The sequence below is a fragment of the Plasmodium coatneyi genome, chromosome 12 (assembly GCF_001680005.1).
Source record: "Plasmodium coatneyi strain Hackeri chromosome 12, complete sequence".
NCBI classification, from domain to species: Eukaryota; Apicomplexa; class Aconoidasida; order Haemosporida; family Plasmodiidae; genus Plasmodium; species Plasmodium coatneyi.
Window position 1 is genome coordinate 837,249 of NC_033567.1, and position 21,668 is coordinate 858,916.

A 21,668-nucleotide genomic window follows, 5' to 3' on the forward strand; every position below is an offset into this window, starting at 1 on the left:
TTTTCATTCGACCGACTAAATGGTAGGGGACCTAACAAAGGGAGCAGCATACTGCAGACAGTTGCCTTGGGGTGCTGCATTTTTAAGCGGGGATAACATGCTGGGTATAATGCCTATCACGACCCCATTTTTCATGCATATTGCTAATCAGTTACAAAAAAAAGCATCACAATGTGTTTTCTTTTTTTTTGTTTGTTCATCCAATAGTCACTTCTCATTTGAAACTAAAAAGGAGTTTTTTTGTTACCCCCCCGCTGCCTACAAAATTTTGCATATTGAAAAAATCCACTTTGATATGTTACCGTTTTTACTCACAACTGGTCAAAAAGTGCGCAGCGTGGAAATGCATACAATGAGCAATAAAAAAAAAAAAAAAAAAAAAAAAAAAAAGAGAAAAAGGTATCTTTGTGCAAGCTCAAAAGGGTAAAATTATGTCCTGTGTAGCTTGCGGTGAGCGTATATGAAAGGGCCACCAGTCTGACGAGTGCCATTTTTGGGTGAAAAAGCAACTTGGCTTTGTATGCAGATCCACGCAAGGAGTTGCAACCGAGGAGTAATCCTGGCGCACACCTATCTGCAGATTTCACGTAGCTAAAAAAAATTCCCGTACACTTGCTGTAGTAGCTGATCAGGCGGGCGTAATTTTCGCCAATAGTGTGAGCATGGCAAGGTACTCCAAAATGGAAGCTACTTCGAAAAAGGGGCATCCAGCTAAGCGCTAAAAACATCCCAATAGAAACTCCCCAAATGGCAGTCTGCTTTAATATATCCCCTCTTAGCAACCTGATTAACACCCTTACGCGTTTTCCTAATTGACAAAGCTGAAGTCCAGCTTTTCCTGTTCCTGCTTAGTTCGCTGCTCCGTCTGCTCCTCTACAGAAATTGCCTCTTTGATCAGGTTATATACCATGACTTTCTCTTCCCCACTGATGTCCGCCAGGACGTCCTTAAAAAACGAGGCATTCTTAAAAGCGACATTTCTAAAAACGTTTGTTACTTCTTTGAAATATATCGTCATGGTGCCACTTCCCGTGCGTACAACTGCTGTGCGGGGGAAGCAGTTCTCTGGGCACGAACTTCCTTCACCCACACTTAACGGGTTAATCGTTTTGTCTGCATTTGCATCGACGGTTAAGAAAGACTTTGTAATATCAATCCTGTTTGCATCACATAAACGACAAACCTTGTGAACAAAGGTAATATACGGAATGAGAATCTTCCTCATGAGTGCCTCTCTACCCATGAAGGTGTCAAAAAAGGAGTTTAAAATTTTGACGGGGTAGGTAATAATATCTTCCTCGGACGAATCTGCTCGTATCAATTCTTCGTAGTCCACATTTTCCGTGGGATGATCAACCAGGAGAATGGGCAGCATGTCGTTTTTTATCAAATTATGTGTAAAATAAAAAACGATGGAATCTTCCCTTTTTTGGAGAAGAGTAAATATATTCTTTATGGCATTTAAAAAGGATTGTATAATTTGGTTCTTTGTGTGCCTGTTTTTTTCTTCCTTTTTTTTGGGGCTCATATTTCTTCGCTTCATTTCCATACCCATGTCGTGGTATGCCATTTTCATCCTACGTGAGGCGATAATAAACACGTCCAATATTTCTTCTGTGTAATGCACCTTTCTCCTTCCATCCAGCATGTCTGTTGTGTTGACATGATGTATAAAAATGATAACCTTTATGTAAAATAGTTTTAAGCGCGGCAAATCCTGGTTCTTCACCATTTTGACCATTTCCCCTTTGTAACTTTTCATATGGCTTAGGTAATTCTGCAGATCACTTTCGCTGCAATTTTGAAAGAACAACTTCAACAACCTGGTGCTCAGCTTTTCCTCCTTCAGGAGATTCATCTTCTGGAAGAACAGCGCCTGCAGCAGGGCCTTTATTTTGTGCGCCAGTTTGGCTTCCGCCGTTTTTGCATCTGTAACCTTTTCATCGGTAATCTTTCCTTCCTCTAGCTGCACCCCCTCTAACCTCCCCAATAGGGTGTAGCAGCTGAGCACGGAGTTCCACAGCCGAGTTAGCATCCCCCCATCGTCCCCACCTCTGAAGCCAGCACTGCCGCGTTTATCTCCGTAACGCCTCTTTCTTAAAAATTTACCCAATACGAATAAGTGCAATGTGAACACTTTTCTCAGCACGCTGTGGTGGCTCCCCCCTGCACCGTCCAAATTTGCGAAATGCTCATGCGCGAGAGAGACAAATTCGAGCACGCTTGGTAAAACTTTTTCGTTCACAAAGATTATCAAATGCTTCAAAATGTAATCCAAAACGGTTTTTAAAAAAGGGATCCCTGACACTTCGTAAAAACACTGCATAGTTTCACTGGGAAGAGACAACGGTTTAGACATGTCTTCGCCGACGCAACTTCTGCTTGAGTTTTCAATCCTATGAGATTTTTCCCCCTTCCCTTCTGTGATTACTGAACTGGACAACTGCGCCTCATCCAGTGTGACGTCTCCCTGCTCAGAAATGGTGTTGCCCACCTGGTGGGACAAATCTGAATCAAATCCAGTCAAACTTAAGTACCCAAAAATGAACTTAAAGTATATCTCCTTCGTTTCCTCTTTTAATCTGTCCTTATGCTCCTTCAAATGGTAGCACAAAAAATATATTAACGTTTTGAACAATGTACAATTCTTCGCACTTATGATAAGGTCATTGCTCCTCCTTATGATGTTTAAAAATTGCAAAAATATTGCAAATGCACTGAAATAAAAAGTGGACAAGCTTCTTGCCTTTTCGTTCATGCAGGTAAAAAATCTGTGAATCACTTCGTCCTGACAGTTCTCTGCACCTCCTCCTCCGCTATGCCCAAATGTCCAAAAGTACATAACAATCGTGTCATACAAAATGTAGCTAATATTCTTTACCACCGTTTTTATGTTAAAGTTGCCAAGGTTCCTTTGGGCCTTCTCGCTATTTATTACATAGAGGCAGAATGATTTGTATGAAAAGAGGTAATACACGCAGGAGTCGAATTCTGAGAAGAAGAGCGACGAATTTATTGTAGGAATTTTCTTCCTTTCCAATATATGTGGTAGAGCATTCCCATTAGAAGTGTGATATCCATTCATGGAAACATTCCCATTCATCATGTCAGATTTTTCCCGTGCATGTGTTGTACCTTCTGTAAGTTCTTCCCTATCAGCATGACTTCCCTTCATGGCAAAATAAAAAAAGTATTCCACAAATTTTGCGTGCGAGTTACACAACCCAATTTCGTTTAGCAATAGAAATAAGTTGTATACCCTCATCAGTGGGTTCAGAAAAAAGTGCGAAAATTGTAGATGCTCATTGGGTTTATCTCCAACCACGTCGAAACTATCCCCCCCTGGAGGATTACCATCTAGGTAGCTAAAATACAAAAAGTGAAAGGACTCATAGTACATCTTCAGAGATGTAAAAATATTAATTTCGTAATTTGTTAGCAGCATAATTTCATGGTTACTAGAAAATTCATCCAAAATTATTTTGGAGTTTTTAAAAATTTTTAAAAATTGAATCAAAGCTTTTATGGCTAGTCTAGACAGCTTCTCAAATCTGATCCCATAATTTATGTTGTGCAATATGATGTTTAATATTTGTTCGAAATTATCATACAGGGAAAAGTTCTCCACGATATTTTCAACGTTGACATTGTTAAATGTAGCCTCCCATTTGGCACACCTACGAATGAGCATATCTTCGATGTAACTCATTTGGTCCTTCATCTTTTCATTCCTTTCCCTTGAGCAGAAGTCATCACATGGGGGGACATATGCCCGTTTGTTCATTTTATTCCATGTGATAGATTGTTGAGGTGGTGCTAGGTCATTACAACTGCTGTCACTGGCGTGGCTTCTTCGCGTGCACGCGCTGCTGCTTCGGGAAACTTTCTTGCTATTTCTTTCTCGAGCAGCTTTATTAAAATTCTTAGAATCACTAACCCTGCCACCCGTAGGCTTTTCCTGCCCGTTGGTTGGCACTCCCCCGCTCAGTATCCCCTTCTTCAGGCGCTTCTTCACGTAACTCACATAGTAAGCGTCGTTGTGCACACACACAAGGGGGGAAAGACTAACAGTTTTCAGAAACAATAACAACAATTTCATTGCCAAATATTTCGTATCAAACGAGAAGGTGAAATCACTTTGCCTTAATTTGAAAACGTTAAAAAAGTACATGGTCTTGTTCCCCCCCGTTTGCTCATTTTCTTCTTTTAAATTTATGTGTCTATTGTGGGTAAAATGTTTGCTAAACAATGAGGTGTGAAAGGTGGAACAGCTCTTCAGTTCCTCATTTGGCTGTTTCTCATTTGTTAGTAAGTTATTTTCCTTCGTGGCATCCTGTTCCGGCAAATTTTTATTACAATCATTCCTTTCATACTTGGCGTACCTTCCCTTGGATCGATATTTTATGAGATCATACAGGAACATATTTTTAGAATTTAAAATCCTGTCAAACAATTTTGTCCACTGGTTAACATTATAAAAACCGTATGTGAGTATCCTCATTTGGAGCAGTTCTGTGATGCACTTGTCGTCCATCTTGTCCCCACTGTGATGGTTGTAAATCACCAACAGGTGATAATCAAAATTGTCACTTAATGGAATTTGGACCTTCCTCTTCAGCAATTTACACACGCATTTTATTGCGCCTTGAATTTTATTCTTATCGCTTTGCAAAAATATGTTCCTCTGTATTAGTATCGACATTTTGTTCATAAAATTTTCCAACTTTTTTTTCTTCACCAAACGGAACATGATGTTAATCGTGCTGAACAAGCGGCGGTCCGTTTTCTTTTCATAACAGGTTAGGAAAAGTTCGAATATGTTCAGCACTTGGTTCTCGACTTCGAGTAACGTTTGTCTCTGGGAGCTGGACAGCTTCTTACAGGTGGGTTCTTTGTGGCCCTTTTTAACCCCCACATTGGTGTCCCCTTTCCTGCCGATTCGCATACCCCCCCTTTGTAGAATCCTCAATAGGTTGTTAAACAGCCCTATGACACCCCCCCCGCGTTCAATTTCGAAGCGGTAGATGTTCGTGTTCTCCTCCTTGAGTATGTAAGCCAGCACGACATCCAGGCAGTCCTTAATCCTGCGCAGGTTAACTCGGGTGTGCATCTTTCGTACCACCACGTTGAAGTTTCTCAAAACGAGTGAGAATACTTTGTTATCATGTGGAATCACCTTCAGCATGTTTAGGTAAGTATCGAAGAATTCTAGCACCTTTCCCTTTTCGTGACCAAACAGCTTACCATTCGCTAGTCTGTCCAGATAGCTTGACTTACCCTGTGCGCACCTTGATACGCCACTGCTGGAACATTTTGCCAATTTACCCTTCTTTGGGCGGTTGTAAAATTTGCTACGTTTGATTCCTCTACAGGAGCTTCCCCTCTTCCGTTGTCCTAAAAAGCTGAGCGGTTGGCATAAATCCAACGTTCGGAAGTTTGCTATATTGAAAATGGCTTTCTTGGGATTGAATTTTTTTGTGGCTTTCCCCTTAGTTGTTAAAAAGATACGACTGCGTGTGCTACTTGGAGTATCCAAAAAGGTGCTGCTACACAAGGAGGTGGCACTTAAATTACTAGAGGGGAAAGTCCCCCCCACGATGGGCATCTTATTTTCCTTCATCACATATGAATTATTATCTTCAATTTTGATATAAGACAAAATGACACTTTTTAAAAATATCGAAAAAACGATACACAAATATTTTTCCTGCAAAATCTGTCTGGAGTATGCCTGGTAAAATTTCGTAACATAACTGAAGATGTAGGAGTCTATATTATCATCGTGGCAAATAAAATGAGTCAAATTTCTTATCAAAAGAGAATTTAAAAGTCCACTATTTTGATTTACAAAATGGCTATTTAGTACATTAAATATGGGCAACATACATTTGAATATTTTTCCTTTTTTTTTGTTATAAAATTTGGTTTTTAAAAATTTATCCAAAATTAGCAAATAAATTATTAACTCGTTTTTATTTAAGTCCACATTTAAGATACACCTGTAAATATTTTTTATAATAACGTTGAAATATTTTTTTTTTTCTACGTACAGTTGGAAAAGTTGCACGAAATGGATTAGCACCAATTCGTAATAGGCTTCGTAGTTATTCGTCAGCATATTTAGGGTGTCCAATTCTGGGTCTTCCCCAAATAGCTGGCTCTTCCTTTTTTCAACATCGGTAGTAGTTTCCTTCCTTTTTTTCTTTTCCCTGCGCTTTGCTTCTTCCCTCTGCAGGATGTTAATAACTGCGTTGTTAAAATTGTCCTTGTCTTTATTTTTCACCAAATAGATCAGCAACTCGAGGAAGACGTTAAAGAGCTCTCCTTCGAAGGACTTGGCCTGTATCAGCGCCTCCCATATGGGGGCAAATGGTTCATTCGGGGGGACAGACTCAGTAACCGCATTAGCAGTAGTGGTAGGAACTTCCCCCGTAGCACCTGTTGTAGTGCCACTGCTGCTGCTGCCCCGTTTGTAATTTTCCCCGCTGTGATTTCCCTCACAAGGGGATCTCTCCTCGACAGACTCGATACACATTTTGGTTCCGTTTTTTGCAAGCGCAACGTCCTCTGAAGACCCTCCACTTTTTCCTCCCTTTCCCAGTTTCTGCTTCACAAATTTGTAGACGCGGCAAAAAATCTTCAGCATGTAAATGAGAAAAATCAAAAAAACATTTTCAATGTTTATCAGTCTACACATTTGAGTAAATCCGTACTCGAAAAAGTGGAAGGATTTTGTTCCCTCTTTTTTTGAGTAACTTCCAGTGGTGACGCTTTTCTCTTTGCTTTTTTTCGGGGGGGCTATTGTGGCAACCTGCGCTTCGTAATTCTCACATCCATTGTCGTAATGTTCCTTTTTTACCTCATGCATTTGGCGCAAGAAATCGAACAGGGTCTGCACAATTTTGTAAATATGATCAAAAAAGGAAAAGGTAAAAATGTCTGATGCTAGAATAGTGTGCACACTTTTTAAAATGTACACTAGAATGAATAAATTATCCACGATAAAGAAATTCGCTGAGTTCATTTTCTTTTTTTTAATTTGTTCTTCATAGGAACTGATAAAACGCTGCATTTTTTCCTCCTCAATTTCGTTGAGCATTTCACGCATGATATCCATCAGCAGTTTGAAGAGGACACTGTCGTAGAGTGGTTCCTGTTTCCCGAAATGTTTCAGCGTTCCTTCTTGGGTCGTGGTTGAGGGGGGTTCCTTTTCGGAGATGCGTTCCTCCTCACCCTGGTCCACGCCATTGTCACTGCGCCTGTTCCGCACCTCCTCGTACACCACCACCGACGTGATCGCATGGATAAGAGAAAAGGAAATAATTCTCCTCAGCTCGTTGATGGTCTTCAAAGGGTGTGTCTGCACCTTGGACAAAAATAACTTGCATATATCAAAAACGCACAGAATTAAATTGTTCAAATGGTAGAATCTGTAGAACCTGGAGGAGGAGTATAAAATCTTCTCTAACGAAACGGAGCTGATAATTAAAATGCTCACTTGTTTTTCTATATCATCAAATGTGTTCAGCGTTAAGGAGGTCATAAAATTGGCGTTAATTATTGTAATGTAGTTCACCAGCAGGGTTATTAAATGGTAGGTATACTGAGGGAACTTTAAAAATACCTTAACAAATAAATGTATGATGTGTCTAAGTAGATCTATATCAATGTGAACTCCGTTCATGTTGTTCAGGATCATTTTCAGAAAGTTCTCATACTTATCATACTTTTCCTTTTTTATGCTACTATTATTTACTATGGCTTTATTGTATAAAATTATTAGTCCCTTGAGGAGAATGTTATTTTTTTTTTTTTCATTCACATCTATATTGGTATCATTGTTTTGTATTAAATAATTCTTTACTTGATTTTGTATGTAGGTCCTCACGTTATTATCTTCTTCGCTCCTTTTATTTTTTCGCTTCATGGGTGCGAACTCCTTTTTCGTTTTGCTGCCATTTGGTGAGTTCATCCCGTTTTGACTGGACGTGCTCCTCTTTCGATTGTACCAATTTGAGTCATTATTCCCTCCGTTCGGGTCACTCGAATTTGTATTGCCAATCTGTGCGATGTTGTTCGTGCCCTTTTCACCACTCTGGTGGGTATTACTCTCTTCACCTGTCCTGGATTCGTTGTCTATTTTTTCACAAAATAACGAGGTGCTATGCATTTTCCCCTTTTCCTCCTCATGTGAAGTGCGTTTGCTTCCTTCCCGATCATCGTATTCGCTACTGTCGTCCATTTTGCACTTTTCCCTCTCCCTGGCCTTGTACTCCTTCTCCTTAACAATCGTATAGATGTCTCTTTTTTTCCTACTCACCAACTCTTGTACAACGTCGGTAAAGTGGAACAGGAGGAAGTTTATTTCAAAGCTATTTGCTATATTGTTCGTGTGGAGCGGATTCTTTACGTTTTTCTTTTTGGCGCAATTTGTACATGCCACATCAAGCAGGTGAAGAAACAGCTTGATAATTTTTATGATGGACTTTCCAGAAAATTTCTTCGAAAAGGAGAGTAAATTCTTAAAGGACTGGAAGAAAATACTTCTTAAAAGGGTACTACTTACCAAGGAGCAATACGTTCTGAAGATTTTTTTTTCCTCAATTGATATGTGTAAATCATCGTAACGCAGTGGTTCCTTTTCTTTCATCAATTTGTAGTCCTTCTCGAGGAGGTAATTGATAAACGTATCACTGTCGCTTGTTTCACCACCAGCAGTTGCAGATCCAGATGCACATGCAGGTACGGATGACGCGGTTCTCATTCTGGACCCTTTTTTCTGCTTTCTAAAAAATTCGTACACTACACCTGCACCTCCACCGGGGGTGTACACATTCGTTCCAAAGTGGTGCAGCACATCTGCGTAGTAAGTGAACTTCTCCAATTTTTTCAAAAAGTGCAGCTTCTTCAATTCCGTGTAATCGTGATGATAATCGTTGAACATTTTCAACAGGGTCCTCTTAAAGAAGACCATAAAGGAAGCGAAGTCGTACACAAATAATACGCTCTTTTTATTTCTCACAATTTTCTTATTAAAGAGGTTATCTGTGAGAAATAAAAACCCATCCACATGATCTACCTTAATGTAATTTTTTCCTCCGTCTTTTTCTTCTAACTTTATATTGCTAATTTTAGACACTATTTCGTCTGTTGCGATTTTTATAAAATCGGAAAAGAAACTTTTCTTTTTTCCTTCATCGGTTGTCGTTTTGCTGCCTTTGTTGTTCCTCCGTTTTGCCTCCTCATATTGCTCATCTTCGCCTTCTTCACCCTTTTCGTCTTCATCATCATCCTCGTCATCGTCTTCGTTTTTTTCATCTTCCCTCTCCGCAGCAGTGTCACTGGCAAATGAAGCCATCCCATCTGCGCCATTTTTGGAGCTACTTTTACCTGCACCGTAATCGTTGATATTTCGGTTATACCTCACATTGGCGCAATTGCAGAACATCACAGTGAGAAACTTAATGATGTGCTTGAGGTTGACCAGGCATAAATACGTACTCAGGTAAGTATCCTCAAGGATACATTTTACGAAAAAGTCAAAGTCCAGGAGGGAGTATTCAGGGTGTACAATAAACATGGACGTCAGACACTTAACAATTCTGTATTTAATTAATTCATCTTTTTCATTAAATTGTCTTTTCAAAAATTTGTAGATTTTTTCACTGTCCGTGGGGGTCATTTGTGCTGTTTTTATTATTTGGTTTGCGCATTCCAGGTAGAAGTACTTGGATTGTTGACTGTCCGATTTTTTTATTTTTTCTGCGGAGGGAAAGATAGCGTTATAAATAGGTGAAAATAATGGCAAGATAAATCAGTTAAACTGTGACATGGCCGCAGAAACGGAGCCACCCCGTAAGGAATGCACCGCATCACAAAACAGTATCCCTCCTAGTGAGCATTACTTGAGTACTCAATCAGAGAAGAAATGTGTGAACCGATCCGAGAATGCACATGTGCCAAAATTAGGGATGTAAAAAGAAGGGTATTTTTTAGAAAGTGCTCATGCAGCCTTTTTAATTCACTTGGGGAGTTGACGACCGACTTGTTCAGGGTCATCTCAAATAACCTGCCATACAGTTCCCTAATATTATAGCTTGTGTAGGAGCACAATTTTAGGTAAAATATGGCTACCAATTTTAAGACAAAATTGGTATTATTTTTTTTTAAAATAAAAATTAATGTATTTTCTACATTTTCAAAGGCATCCATTAAATGCTTTTTATTCACTTTATCGATGAGGCTATTTAAAATAAACACGTTTTTTATTATCCTAATATTTTCTACATTGTTCTTTACACTCACGTTTGTTATGTTCTCATATTCCTTCGTCATAATGTGGTAGCTCTTTTCTAGCTCCCTGAGATGCCTCATCATTTTGTCCCCGTCCATTTGGTGCTGCTCTCCCTCTGCGGTCATTTTCTCATCAGTGTAGATATGGCAACAACGAGGGGGGGGTCGCATATGTTATCATGCGTCTGCTACGAAAACGGGGGAATATTGTTATGGTCTCCAAAAAAAATTGGCTCTACAACTCACTGGAAGACCTTTTTCCTAACTTATACAAAGTTGTTCTTTTGCGTGGGTATGGATACTCTTATGTGTCATGGTAGGCTGCCCGATTGGGAAGTTTCAACGATCAGGGGCAGGCATATAATAAGTATACATACGTATAGGCTTGTATAAATACATCTATGTGAACAAGCCAATGCGCGGAGAAGCCTTCTCTGCGTGCTGCTAGGTTGACTGAGAACTACGCCTCTCTGCGCTCCTGCGAATGGGCGTACATTTGTGTACCAACAGAAAAGTTAGCACAAATTGGGATGTTACTTTACATTCTGCAGGTAATCCATGGAGGGGTTCCCCCTTGGTATTACTTAAGCATTGCAACAAAGCAAACATAACGAGGGATATTCCCCTATTTGCTGCTCAAAAGAGGAATGCAAAAATGGTAACGAATCTATACGCTCCATCAGTGCTGCATTTTATTCGTACACTTATGCACCTGTACTGAATGTTGTTAATTTTTCCCCGTGTAAGTTAGCCAAAAAGAAATGCAGCGTTTTTGCGTTTTCGCCATAGAGGCGTGGTTTCCTCCCAGTTTGGAAAAAAAAAAAAAAAAAAAAAAAAACATACATACATAGTGCTACATACGTGGCACATACTGCATACCACATATGAATGCAACGAACAACTGCAAAATGGCTTGTTTCCTTCTCTTAAAAACGCTGCCAGGATAGCTTCGTTCAAGTGTGCAGGGGCCCCCGCGTACTGCCACTCCGCACGTGGGGCAGCCAAATGAATGCGCAGTGGGGAATGCTGAGAGGTATTACTATTTATGCGGTCTATGGGGAAGGCCTCCTACATTAGGTTTCATTATGTTTTGTTTTTTCCTGCTTTACCTTTTCTGTAGAACCCTGCGCACACCATGGCAGAGCATATCCGGGTAGGAACAAATTGGAACGGCCTTGTGGCAAAGTTGAACCGGAGCGTGCAACGCAATTAAGTCGAAAAAGGCAAATGCGGAAATGGATAAAAGGACAAATTGCCAAAAAAGAACCAAAAAAATGGAACAAAAAAAAAGCAACAAACAAAGGATGGGATGCAATTCAAAGTGAAGATGCACAAACGGGGAGGTAAACTCTTCTTCGCAAATTGTGGTCGGCCTTCATGCCAAGGGTTAAGCAGTGCAGTAACTCCTACAGTATGCCAATTAAAAATGGGTAATATTTTTTGGAGAGAGAATTGTACACGTGATGGTTGCTATGTGTCCACTCCGCAGTGAGACCAAACACGTGCACTGCGTCATGACGCCTTCGTGCTTCACGCTGTGCTGAACTGCACACCCCCACACTGGCGTTCAGAAGAAGATGCGCCCCCGCTTGAGGAGGGATATGACGATGCTATAAATAAATATTGCAGTAAATATTAGGGACACCACGTAAGAAACCAACTTGAGGCGCTTCGTCCTCCTCTGCTCCTCCTGCAGTTGCCGGTTAGCCAACTCTTGTTCGTTCTCCTCATCCTCTATCTGAGAGTAATGCTTATCGACGGCCTCATAAAAAAGGTGGCGCTCTTCCTTACTGAGGTTCATCTTCTTCAGTGTAGAATCGTTGACATCTAGGAAAGCCTGGTCGACGTACACATAATTATGTTTGTAAAAATGTGGAATGAGGGATTCTAAATTATGCAATTTGAGAAAATTGGAGACATCCGTTTTTAGCATTGCCTCTTCGTAGTTCTTCCTCTTTCGGATTTCTTTCTCCTGATAATTTTTCTTCTTTTCTTCTTCCTTCAAAATATCATTTTTTTCATGTTTTTTTAAAATATCCTCATACGTTTCGTTGTTATTGTTTTTTAAGTATCCATCAAATTTGTGCTTCAAAAAGAGGTCGCATAGACCTTTTTGGTTTTCCTTTGCTGCTATATGTAGGGGGGAATTATTCTCACCGTCGAGACAATTTTTTATGTCTACCTTTTGTGTGAGTAGAATACTTTGGGCTATATTTCCTAGATGCTCCTTCGCACAAATGTGTAGAACAGAATTCATGTCCCCGTCTTTTATATTCACATCTGCACCCTTTTCGATGAGTAAAATGGCTGCTTCTTCTTTGCTCCTCTTAATTGAGCACATTAGGGGAGTATTACCTTCATTATCTAGGGCATTAATCTGGGCATGATTTTTTATCAACAATTCTATTCCTTTAACGTAGTTATACTCACTAGCTATATGGAGGCTCGTTTTTCCATTTTTGTTTTTTTCGTTTACATCAATTTTTTTTTCTATTAATAATCTACTCACGTTGATCATGTCCTGTCCAAGGATCATGCACTTCATCAAGGCATTGTCCTTCTCCTTTTTATCTTTTAAAAAAATATTCACGTTACGCTCATTGACGAGGTAGTAGCAACATTCGGCACACCCCTTTTCGATCCCAAAGAGGAGCAACGTTAATCCTTCCTTGTTGTACGAATTTAGGTTCACATCTCCTTCGCTTTCTATACTGTTCTTCAATTTGACCACGTCGTCCTTTAGAATGGCTTTCCAAATTTTGGAGCTCATCTTTCCAACCGTCTGTGCGCGTGCCAGGGGGAAGGGAACACTTGACAAGCTACTCCTCTTTCGAACTAGCCATAAGCGATCAACTACGTTAATATGCACGAGGAGTATGTCACCGAATTTTGGCAATACTTACGCAGGCATATCAGCGATACACAGCCTACGCTTCTTTTCGTAGGGAGGAACAACGGAGGAAGAAGTGGAGGGAAAAAATGATCCCAAATTATGCTTCTAATAGTGCTTCTAAATTTTTCTACTAAATTTTACCCCTCAATTTTGCCCTGAATTTTTCCATTCAGGGCAATAAATCTTAGATAATGCGAAAAGAGATCGACATTTTGCACCCTTCATCACAACGTGAATTTTTCTGTAGTACATTTTTCTCCGTGGAACCTTTGCGCTATGTGCTTATCAACGAAGCATGGCCCGTTTATTTTTTTTTTTTTTTTTTTTTGCCCTAGCTCATTTGTTCATTTGTTCGTTAATTTTTTTTTTGTTTTTTCCACTTGTGACAAGTGGTATACACTCGTGAACACTCCACATTATATAACCTTAGCCCTGTTAACTTAAAGCACGAACGTTTTTTCCTCCCCCTTTTCTTGCGCATACATTGCAAGATAAGGTGTTTTGTTTCACCCTACGTGGATGGGTGTTTCTGCTAAGGTGTCACTGTCGCGTCACTTCTTTACTGCCTTCCGGATACACTTCCCGTATATTGGAGGCACATTCCCCCTTAATCATGTTTCCCAACGAATGGTGGGATCGTGAACACATTGTAGCTTCTTACAAAGAGGAACGTTTTTTTTTTGGAACCTACTTAATTTAGAGCACAGCTAGGCATCGTTTAGGGTTACCTTTTTTTTTTTTTTTTCGTCCCCACATTGAATGATCCCCTTGGCTGTGCTGACGCTTTACCGAATTGCATCCACATCTAGGTGTTTCCTACGAGGATGAACTCTTACACTGTTGTGCGTCCTGCACAGTTTACCATTTCAGCTGATTAGTTCCTCCCCCCTTGATTAGAGGCTCCTCCAAAATAGCAGCCTAAGTAGCATGATACCGCCTAGGAATGTTTTGCTCAAAATTGAGCGGGAGTTAACCATTTTTCGCCAGCTCAAGAGACTAAATCGGATTGACACTGAAACAAAGCGTCTGCAGGGAAATGGCGAGGGGATACTGGAAGGGAGTAGCGCTCGCAACAGGTACAAGGATAGCAAGGTGTACCTCACAAGTAGCAAAATAAGTAAAGACAACCCACGTGTTAGCGGTTCTAACGCGAAGGGGAAGAAGGATGGCCGATGGGAAGATGCCACAGCTAGCTACACAAACATACAAACACATAACGACAGGAGGAACCTCACCAGTCAGAACGAAGGACAACGTTACAGTAGCAAAATTTTAACAAGCCGATTGCAAAGTATCAGGGATAGTAGCCCCCCAAGTGGCAGCAAGAGCCAGTGGCCGATCCTGCGCAATGACCAAACGGAAAGTACCCACACACACGCAAATGGAAATGGAAGTCCCAATTTGTACATAAACAAATTGCACGACTACCTGGACATAGCGCAAAAATCAGAAAATGAAAAAATAAAAATAAATAAAATTCTAAACAGATTGAGAAACGAAAACTTAACCATACATGCTATTCTAGAGGTGCTAAAAAGTTTGTGTGTCATTTTGTTAAAAAGGACTCCTCACCATTTGGATAATTTAATACCTTTAGATTACTTGAATACAAAAAATGCAGTGAAAAAGTATAATAGCTATTTTGAGGAATATTTTACCCATGTGGAGGGGTACATACAAAACTACATTTGCCTCATTAATGAAAGGAACATTTTTGACCTTTTCAAATATATGTATTATCTGAATTATGCTTTAAAATTGGAGGTTATGGAACTCCTGTTGGAAAAGTTTTATCTGCACATAGACAAACTGGATAATTTGAAAACGGTGCAAATATTCTACATGATCCAGTCATTCTACAAGCACTTCTACGCGAAGGAAGTGGACAGTTACCTCACCCTAATTGTGGATGAGAAGATAAGAACGTCCTACAACGATGACCTCGTTAGGGGAAAACCATCCTATTGGAGTCACCCTGCACAGGATAATAAATACACCTTTGGAGACCTGTTTGAGGAGACTTCCCCAAAATGGACCCTAGGTAGTAACACCAATGGGCTGTTTAGAAGTGAATCCGAAAAGCGGAACGATAACTTCCCACGGAGAGAGGACCTAATCGGGGACTACAACGATGGGGAGGTAACAAATTTAGTCACCCCGAATGAGGTAGGTACCAACCTAAGAACGATCGAACAGTCCACCTTTTTCAAACCACCTAGACTGGGTAACCCCGTCGAAGTAGCAACGTCGATACACGGACAGCAATTTGGAGATTACACAAGATATACGAATGATCCGACTGTAGAGAGGAGGAAAAAAATAGAAGATGATGAAATTTTGACAATTTTTAAGTACATTGAAAATTTTCACCACAAAATGAATTTCTACTACACAGATAAAGTGGTGACCTTTTTGAAAAAAAATCGAAATGAACTCTCCACGGATACCCTCCTATGCGTAGCGAACATTTACCTAAACGGTGATGACGAAATGATGAGCAGGAACTTGACCCAAGTATTGCACGACCGAGTGGACCACATGAATGAGGACCAGTTAGTGCGACTAGCTGACTATTTGAAGAGGGCAAAAAATGTAGAAAGCCTCATCATGGAAGATGTCCTAATGAGGGATAAAAAGGACGGCAACCAGGGCATCCCATTGGTCAGCAAAATTCTCCAAAAAATAAAAAACGATAGCGAATTGATCACCCCGAATAATCTCGCAGCGGTGTATTTAAACATGCATGAAGTGGTCAACAAATTGTTGCCCTCCTCAGGTAATATTACCTACGGGAAAGGGGACCCCTTAGTAAGTCAGACGGAAAAGGAGGGGACTAGTTATGTAGACACCCCTGAGGAAGCTACTTCAGAGATGCCAACGGAAAGGCAAAACCTCACCACAATGGGTAGTAACATCCCCATTGGAGATGACAATAAAGGATTGGCCATACCGACAGGAACTGTGTCAGAGAAGAACTCCCTCACCCAAGAAGTGATCAAATTCTGTGACAATTACGTGAACAGCATTTCGCACTTCCCATCCGTTCTGAGTCTGTACCTTTTGTACATAAAAAACGACGCGATAAAAAATAAGACAATACAGGCATTTGAAAAAAAAATAAAAATGAATAAACACAAATTGACGCAGGAAAATATTTCCAATATAATTCTTTCGTTGAGTATTTATCCCTACCATACGACGCAGATGTTTGCCTACTTGGAAAATGTGATCGGTGAAAAATTAGTCAGTGGGGGGGAAACAACGGTAGACGGAGCAACGGCAAACGTCACAACAGCAGAAGGTATAATAGAGGACGGTGAAGCAAACCATACGAAACACTCCCTTCATGTGGACGCCAACTACCTAATTGACATAGCACTCGCCTTCGGCATCGCAGGGAGGAAGAATCTAAACCTGTGGAATTTTATTGACGTTCGGAAAATTGTTCTCACGTGCAACAAAAAACTGCTTCTATACCTGTCATACAGTTTTCTGCTGACCAATTATGTCTGCCCCGTGTCGTGGTTTTTTCTCATAAAAAGGATTGTAGATGATGTGAAGGCCTTCAACAAAAAGCAGTATGAATTATTGTACGAAATATTGAAATGTGCCATGCTGTTTAACTACATAGACTTGAATAATTTTTCCAGTGGAAATTCATTCGGTTATGTAGATCGGTGGAAAAGGAGTCAGCCACTGGAAGACACGTCCATCAACAGTTACACCAATAAGAATAATGCCAACCCAGCTAGCCATTTTCTCAAAACCTTTCAGTACCTTCTAAACGCTTCTTACTTTCACTACAAAATGAAGTTGATAAATAATCAGTACACATCCAAAGTTCCTTACGAAGAGGTTTTTAATTACTTAAAATTAAAGTATGAAAAAAATGTGGAATTTAAACAGCTGTATATAATGCCCTATTTGCTCACTGACTATAACGTCATCATAGACCCGTTGCCAAGTACTCCTATTCACAGATCTAGTGGATACATAATGGGAGAAATACAACTAAAACACAAAGTCTTTCAGTGTGATAACTACGTGGTTCTATCCTTTTATGATGGTATGTGGGATGAATTTTTAAAGGCACCCCATGGGGGTGAAGACGTCTCTTATGATATCAAATCTCTAGCTGAGCACTTCAAAACGTATACCGAGTCACACATAAAAATTAAAATTAACAAGGGTGAAACGGTTCGCCCCGGTGTCGGTATGCACAACGGTGGGGCGAGTACCTTATCCGGCAACAACCCCAGTGGCGGAACTATGGCCCCCCTTCCGCTTGACAGCAAAGTCAAAACCGGAGGACCCCCACCAGGCATTCAATATCTAAAGTACACAAGGAAGGACTCCCCACAGGAGCAGAGAAACAAGTACTTAACACATAAACCTAACAGTGTGAGCTCCAATCAAGACCAAAATAAATACTTAAAAATTAAAACAAAAATCGGGAGGAGAGCGCCCTGATGGTATTTCTTTTTATTCTTATTCCGAGGGGGTTCTTCTCTTTGGTAGAGTGTTATATGTGGTGGATTAAACGTGGGGCAACTCATATGGAGACAATAACACCCAAATGGTGCATTGCCAAGCCGCATGCATTTGTACATGCGCGCCCCGGGGCACCAGTGTCTATGCCTGTTTTTTTTTTTATTTCACCACATAATCGCAATGAAAAGGAAAATGCGACAAAAATAAGTGTTCAACCGATTTTGAAGAAAGCCCTTCTGAACAATTTGAATAGTATACATATATGCATATATATGTGTATTGTTTTTTTCTTTTTTTTCACATTTTCTCTCAAACACGAACTAAACTGTTTAACCAAACCGATAAGCACACAATGACCTTCACCCAAATGTTTCGCCCATTCTATAACAACCTTTTTCCTTGCGTAAGGTTTTTGCCATGTAAAACTTAAACTGAGGCTTTACCCACTTAAAAAGCGGCCCAAAGCAACCACATAGGCAACCACAATAACCAAAATTGCCGTAAAAGCCAAAACAACCGTAGCAACCCCCAAAATAACGCTCAACCCGCACGTAAGGATCATCCCAAAAAATGCCCCTCTCAATCTGTTACAATTCACACCATAGAACCTTCGACAAATGCTTCCTAAGGCGCATGTGCACATACATGTATGCATATACGTATGCATAGTTATAAATGCATTTTTTTATTTCCTCAAAATCTTGTTCAAACATCTGCATAGGAACTTCCTAATACTTCTATTGAACTACATGTGAAAAAAAAAAAAAAAAAAAAAAAAAAAAGAGTGACATTTAAGCAAAATTTTAAACAAGTCCGCCAAAACGGGGGGAAGATTCTCCCAAACAGGAACGGCATAATATATCATATCGTGCCCACATTTCGCCACCCTGCGCAAGTGCGTATAGTATACAATGCATGTATTTTCCGTATACAGCTGTGCATCTGAAAAATAATTTGCATGAACGTATCATTATACATGTATGCTGCTCTGCTTGCAATCCTCTATGCATGTTTTTACCTTTTTTACATGTGATTTCTACGCAGTTGAATCTGAGCTATACACCGTTAGGTACATGCCACTTTCCCCTTCTCAGTGTTGCCCAACCTTTTTGAGTAACTCACCGAAGGGCGGATTTTTCGCGATGAAGCACTCTATTGAGTAAACTTTTGCATTCTACCGATTTGCGAATATTTTATCGTATCCTACCTTAACCAGCTAAAGTGTGCTTTTTGACTTTTTGCGGTGAGGGGATGCTCTCCATGTAGCAATACTTACGATCGTTTTGTGAAGATCCCAGCACGATATTGTAGTTGGTACGTTGGGTACGCACATGTAAGTTTACCCCATGTAGGTGCGTACCTGTTTGTTTTGTAAATTTGCGCCTATAAGTTTGTTTTGCCCACCGTAAGCCGTGACGATATAATGCCCGGCGTGAGGCCCATCGGACGAATCTGAAAGTATATCGTCTCCCATTCGCTGCCCAAGGGAGACTACTGAAAAGGGGCATACAATACAGACGGAGCAGACGTTTTGACGTTTTTGAGGTCCCACTTCGCATATACAGAAGGAAGGACCTGCCTGTTTGTCTACCCCCACCAACGATGAGCGAAAAGGAGGTAAGCGCCCTGCCCGACGAGGTGAAGGATCTGCTGGAGTGTCTAAAAGAGGGAAATCCAAAATTCCAGCAATATCTAGTGCAGCTGAAGGAGTACCTACAAATCGATCGAATAAAAAACACCAACACCTTAGTGGAGTACATTCTGAAGAACATACATGCGCGTGATTTTCAGAGAAACGCATGCTACTTCTTACCAGATGTAGTAGTATACATTCAAGGTGTAAATAAAATTCCGAAAAAAGATGAGCTGGATTGTGTAGATACAGGAATCACCTTGCATAAACATGAAGGGAGTGAAAAATGTGTCAACGAGAATTATGAGGAGGTGTATCCTCAGTTTAGAATACCAATTCAGGATGAAAAGTTAAGAAGATTTAACACCAAGGATTACAGAAAGGATCTCATAAGGACATGCACGAAGAATGTAAATTATATGGAAATGATGTATGTCCTGAGTAAGAACGTATCCCCAAGAAATGGTTACAACCTATTCAACAACATTTTGCATAACTCCGAAATCAGTTATCGGTATAAATTGCTATCATTAGAATACTTTGCCCATGTGGTCAATAAAATAGCGTTAGAAAGAGCAAAATATATCGCGCAAATACTTCCCCTAGTTTTGGGAAAATTCTACAGCATAGAAGGAAAACCATACTACAACGACAATGTTACCAGTATGGACGTGCTAATTTCTATGTGTAAATTTTCTAATGTCCTCTGTGATGAATCGATCAGAACGCAGGAAGATGACAAGCAGGATGTGGCTCTACACTCCATCATAGCCTTTATTATGAAAATAATAAGCTACCACAATGCAGAATTACCAATAAATAAAAATATAGAAAAAATGATAACATACATGCACTACGACCATTTGGAGTATGAAAAATGTGTTGAGATTTATTCCATATTATCCTCCAATTTGTACCACGATAGGAAAGAAAAAATGGTGAAGGATTGTTTGTCAGGTCTCGTATGGAGACTAAGCATAATTAACTCAAATATTCCACGTCTTTTAGAAAATGTTAATATATTAATGCCAAATGCTAAAGCATGTGCTTTGGAAAATTCTACCCTAGAAATTTCCATTCTCTGCTATCTCATATTTGTAGAACAAATAAACGAATCCTGCTTCCCCAAAATTTACTCAGAGTTGTATCTTTTCAATTTGATGATTCGAAATAGCTACAATTTACTTTTGTGCATTCCCCAGGCAGAGGAGGAGGTGAAACATAATTTGCTAATAAAGGCTTATCACCTTATTTGCCTTTCTGCCGTCCTATCCAACATTATTAAAAAGAGAGACGAAGCAGTCTTCTCCAATATTTACAACTTCAGATGGAGGCCCTTGGAATTTTTAAAAACCATACATCGCACTATTCATGATAATAGGACTTTCAAAATGTACTCCAAAAGTGTATACAATGCTGTGTGTATCATCATGAGGAATTTCAAATGGGATATTCTATATTCACTCTATTACAAGCTGCTTAATGAGTCCCTTCCGGATAACGTCAGGAGTTTAATTGCTTCCTTCTTAAAGGATGAAATGCACAAACAAATGGTGCACCTTGTCAAAAAAGCGGAAGCGATAAAACAGGAATTTCACAAAAATGAAGACTTTGAAAAGGTGCTGAACGAAGCTATCAAAACGGAGAGAAATAAATCATCAACTCAGGTTACACCTCCAGCAGATAATGCAGAACTAGCCAAAATGAGAAACGTGGCTGAGGAAATAAATAAATTGGGGACACAAGTAAAGAATATTATCTACATCCTAATGAGTGAAGAATCTGTACTACTCAATGTTGACGCCATCACCGTCGTGCTGAACATCATCAAGATGATTTTGTTGAATAAAAATTTAAAACCCTTTTACAATATTATTGTAAATTTTGAACAACCCTCTGCCTGTTTTGTGCAAAGCAAAGTTAAACATTTTTACAACCAAATTAAAGTGGAGAAGGCTATCCTGGATAGGGAAAAGAAGGACGACGCCAATTCGATTTTTTGCACCAACATGAATGGATATTCACATGGTCACGGGGCTGAGCAGACAAGAGGGGTGACATACCAGCACACCGATGTTACCATGAATGAGCTGGACATCGTCCTTATGCTTCTGGGGGATGTTGAGGAGTGCGTCGACAGGATCAGGGCATCGCAGGGGTGATCCAGGAGGTCCAGTCGGTCCCAATAAGTGGGTTCCCCACCGTTGGCGCTTTCCCCTTTAAATTCACTCGCCGAGGGGACGTCTGCACCCCTTGGCTTGTGCAATATTGTATTGTCAAGACTTCGCCGATGTCATATGTATCTACCCATATGTGTGTACATATACATACGCATAGACCTGTTCAGACAATCCTGCC

At 40.1% G+C, this 21,668-nt stretch overlaps 4 protein-coding genes across 4 annotated transcripts; 2 read left to right on the forward strand and 2 right to left on the reverse strand.

Annotated features, from left to right (window-relative positions):
- Positions 1 to 808: 808 nt before the first annotated feature.
- Positions 809 to 10,419, reverse strand: PCOAH_00038590 (Uncharacterized protein; the record flags this gene model as incomplete). Its single annotated transcript, XM_020060650.1, has 2 exons — positions 809 to 9,762; positions 9,906 to 10,419. The coding sequence occupies 2 exons, from the start codon at positions 10,417 to 10,419 to the stop codon at positions 809 to 811; spliced, it is 9,468 nt and encodes a 3,155-aa protein (XP_019916669.1).
- Positions 10,420 to 11,860: 1,441 nt separating this feature from the next.
- On the reverse strand, positions 11,861 to 13,063 carry PCOAH_00038600 (Ankyrin; the record flags this gene model as incomplete). Its single annotated transcript, XM_020060651.1, has 1 exon — positions 11,861 to 13,063. The coding sequence occupies one exon, from the start codon at positions 13,061 to 13,063 to the stop codon at positions 11,861 to 11,863; it is 1,203 nt and encodes a 400-aa protein (XP_019916955.1).
- A 1,050-nt stretch (positions 13,064 to 14,113) lies between these two features.
- On the forward strand, positions 14,114 to 17,656 carry PCOAH_00038610 (Uncharacterized protein; the record flags this gene model as incomplete). Its single annotated transcript, XM_020060652.1, has 1 exon — positions 14,114 to 17,656. The coding sequence occupies one exon, from the start codon at positions 14,114 to 14,116 to the stop codon at positions 17,654 to 17,656; it is 3,543 nt and encodes a 1,180-aa protein (XP_019916660.1).
- Positions 17,657 to 19,279: 1,623 nt separating this feature from the next.
- Positions 19,280 to 21,472, forward strand: PCOAH_00038620 (Uncharacterized protein; the record flags this gene model as incomplete). Its single annotated transcript, XM_020060653.1, has 1 exon — positions 19,280 to 21,472. One exon carries the CDS (start codon positions 19,280 to 19,282, stop codon positions 21,470 to 21,472), a length of 2,193 nt encoding a protein of 730 aa, XP_019916369.1.
- Between the last annotated feature and the right edge of the window lie 196 nt (positions 21,473 to 21,668).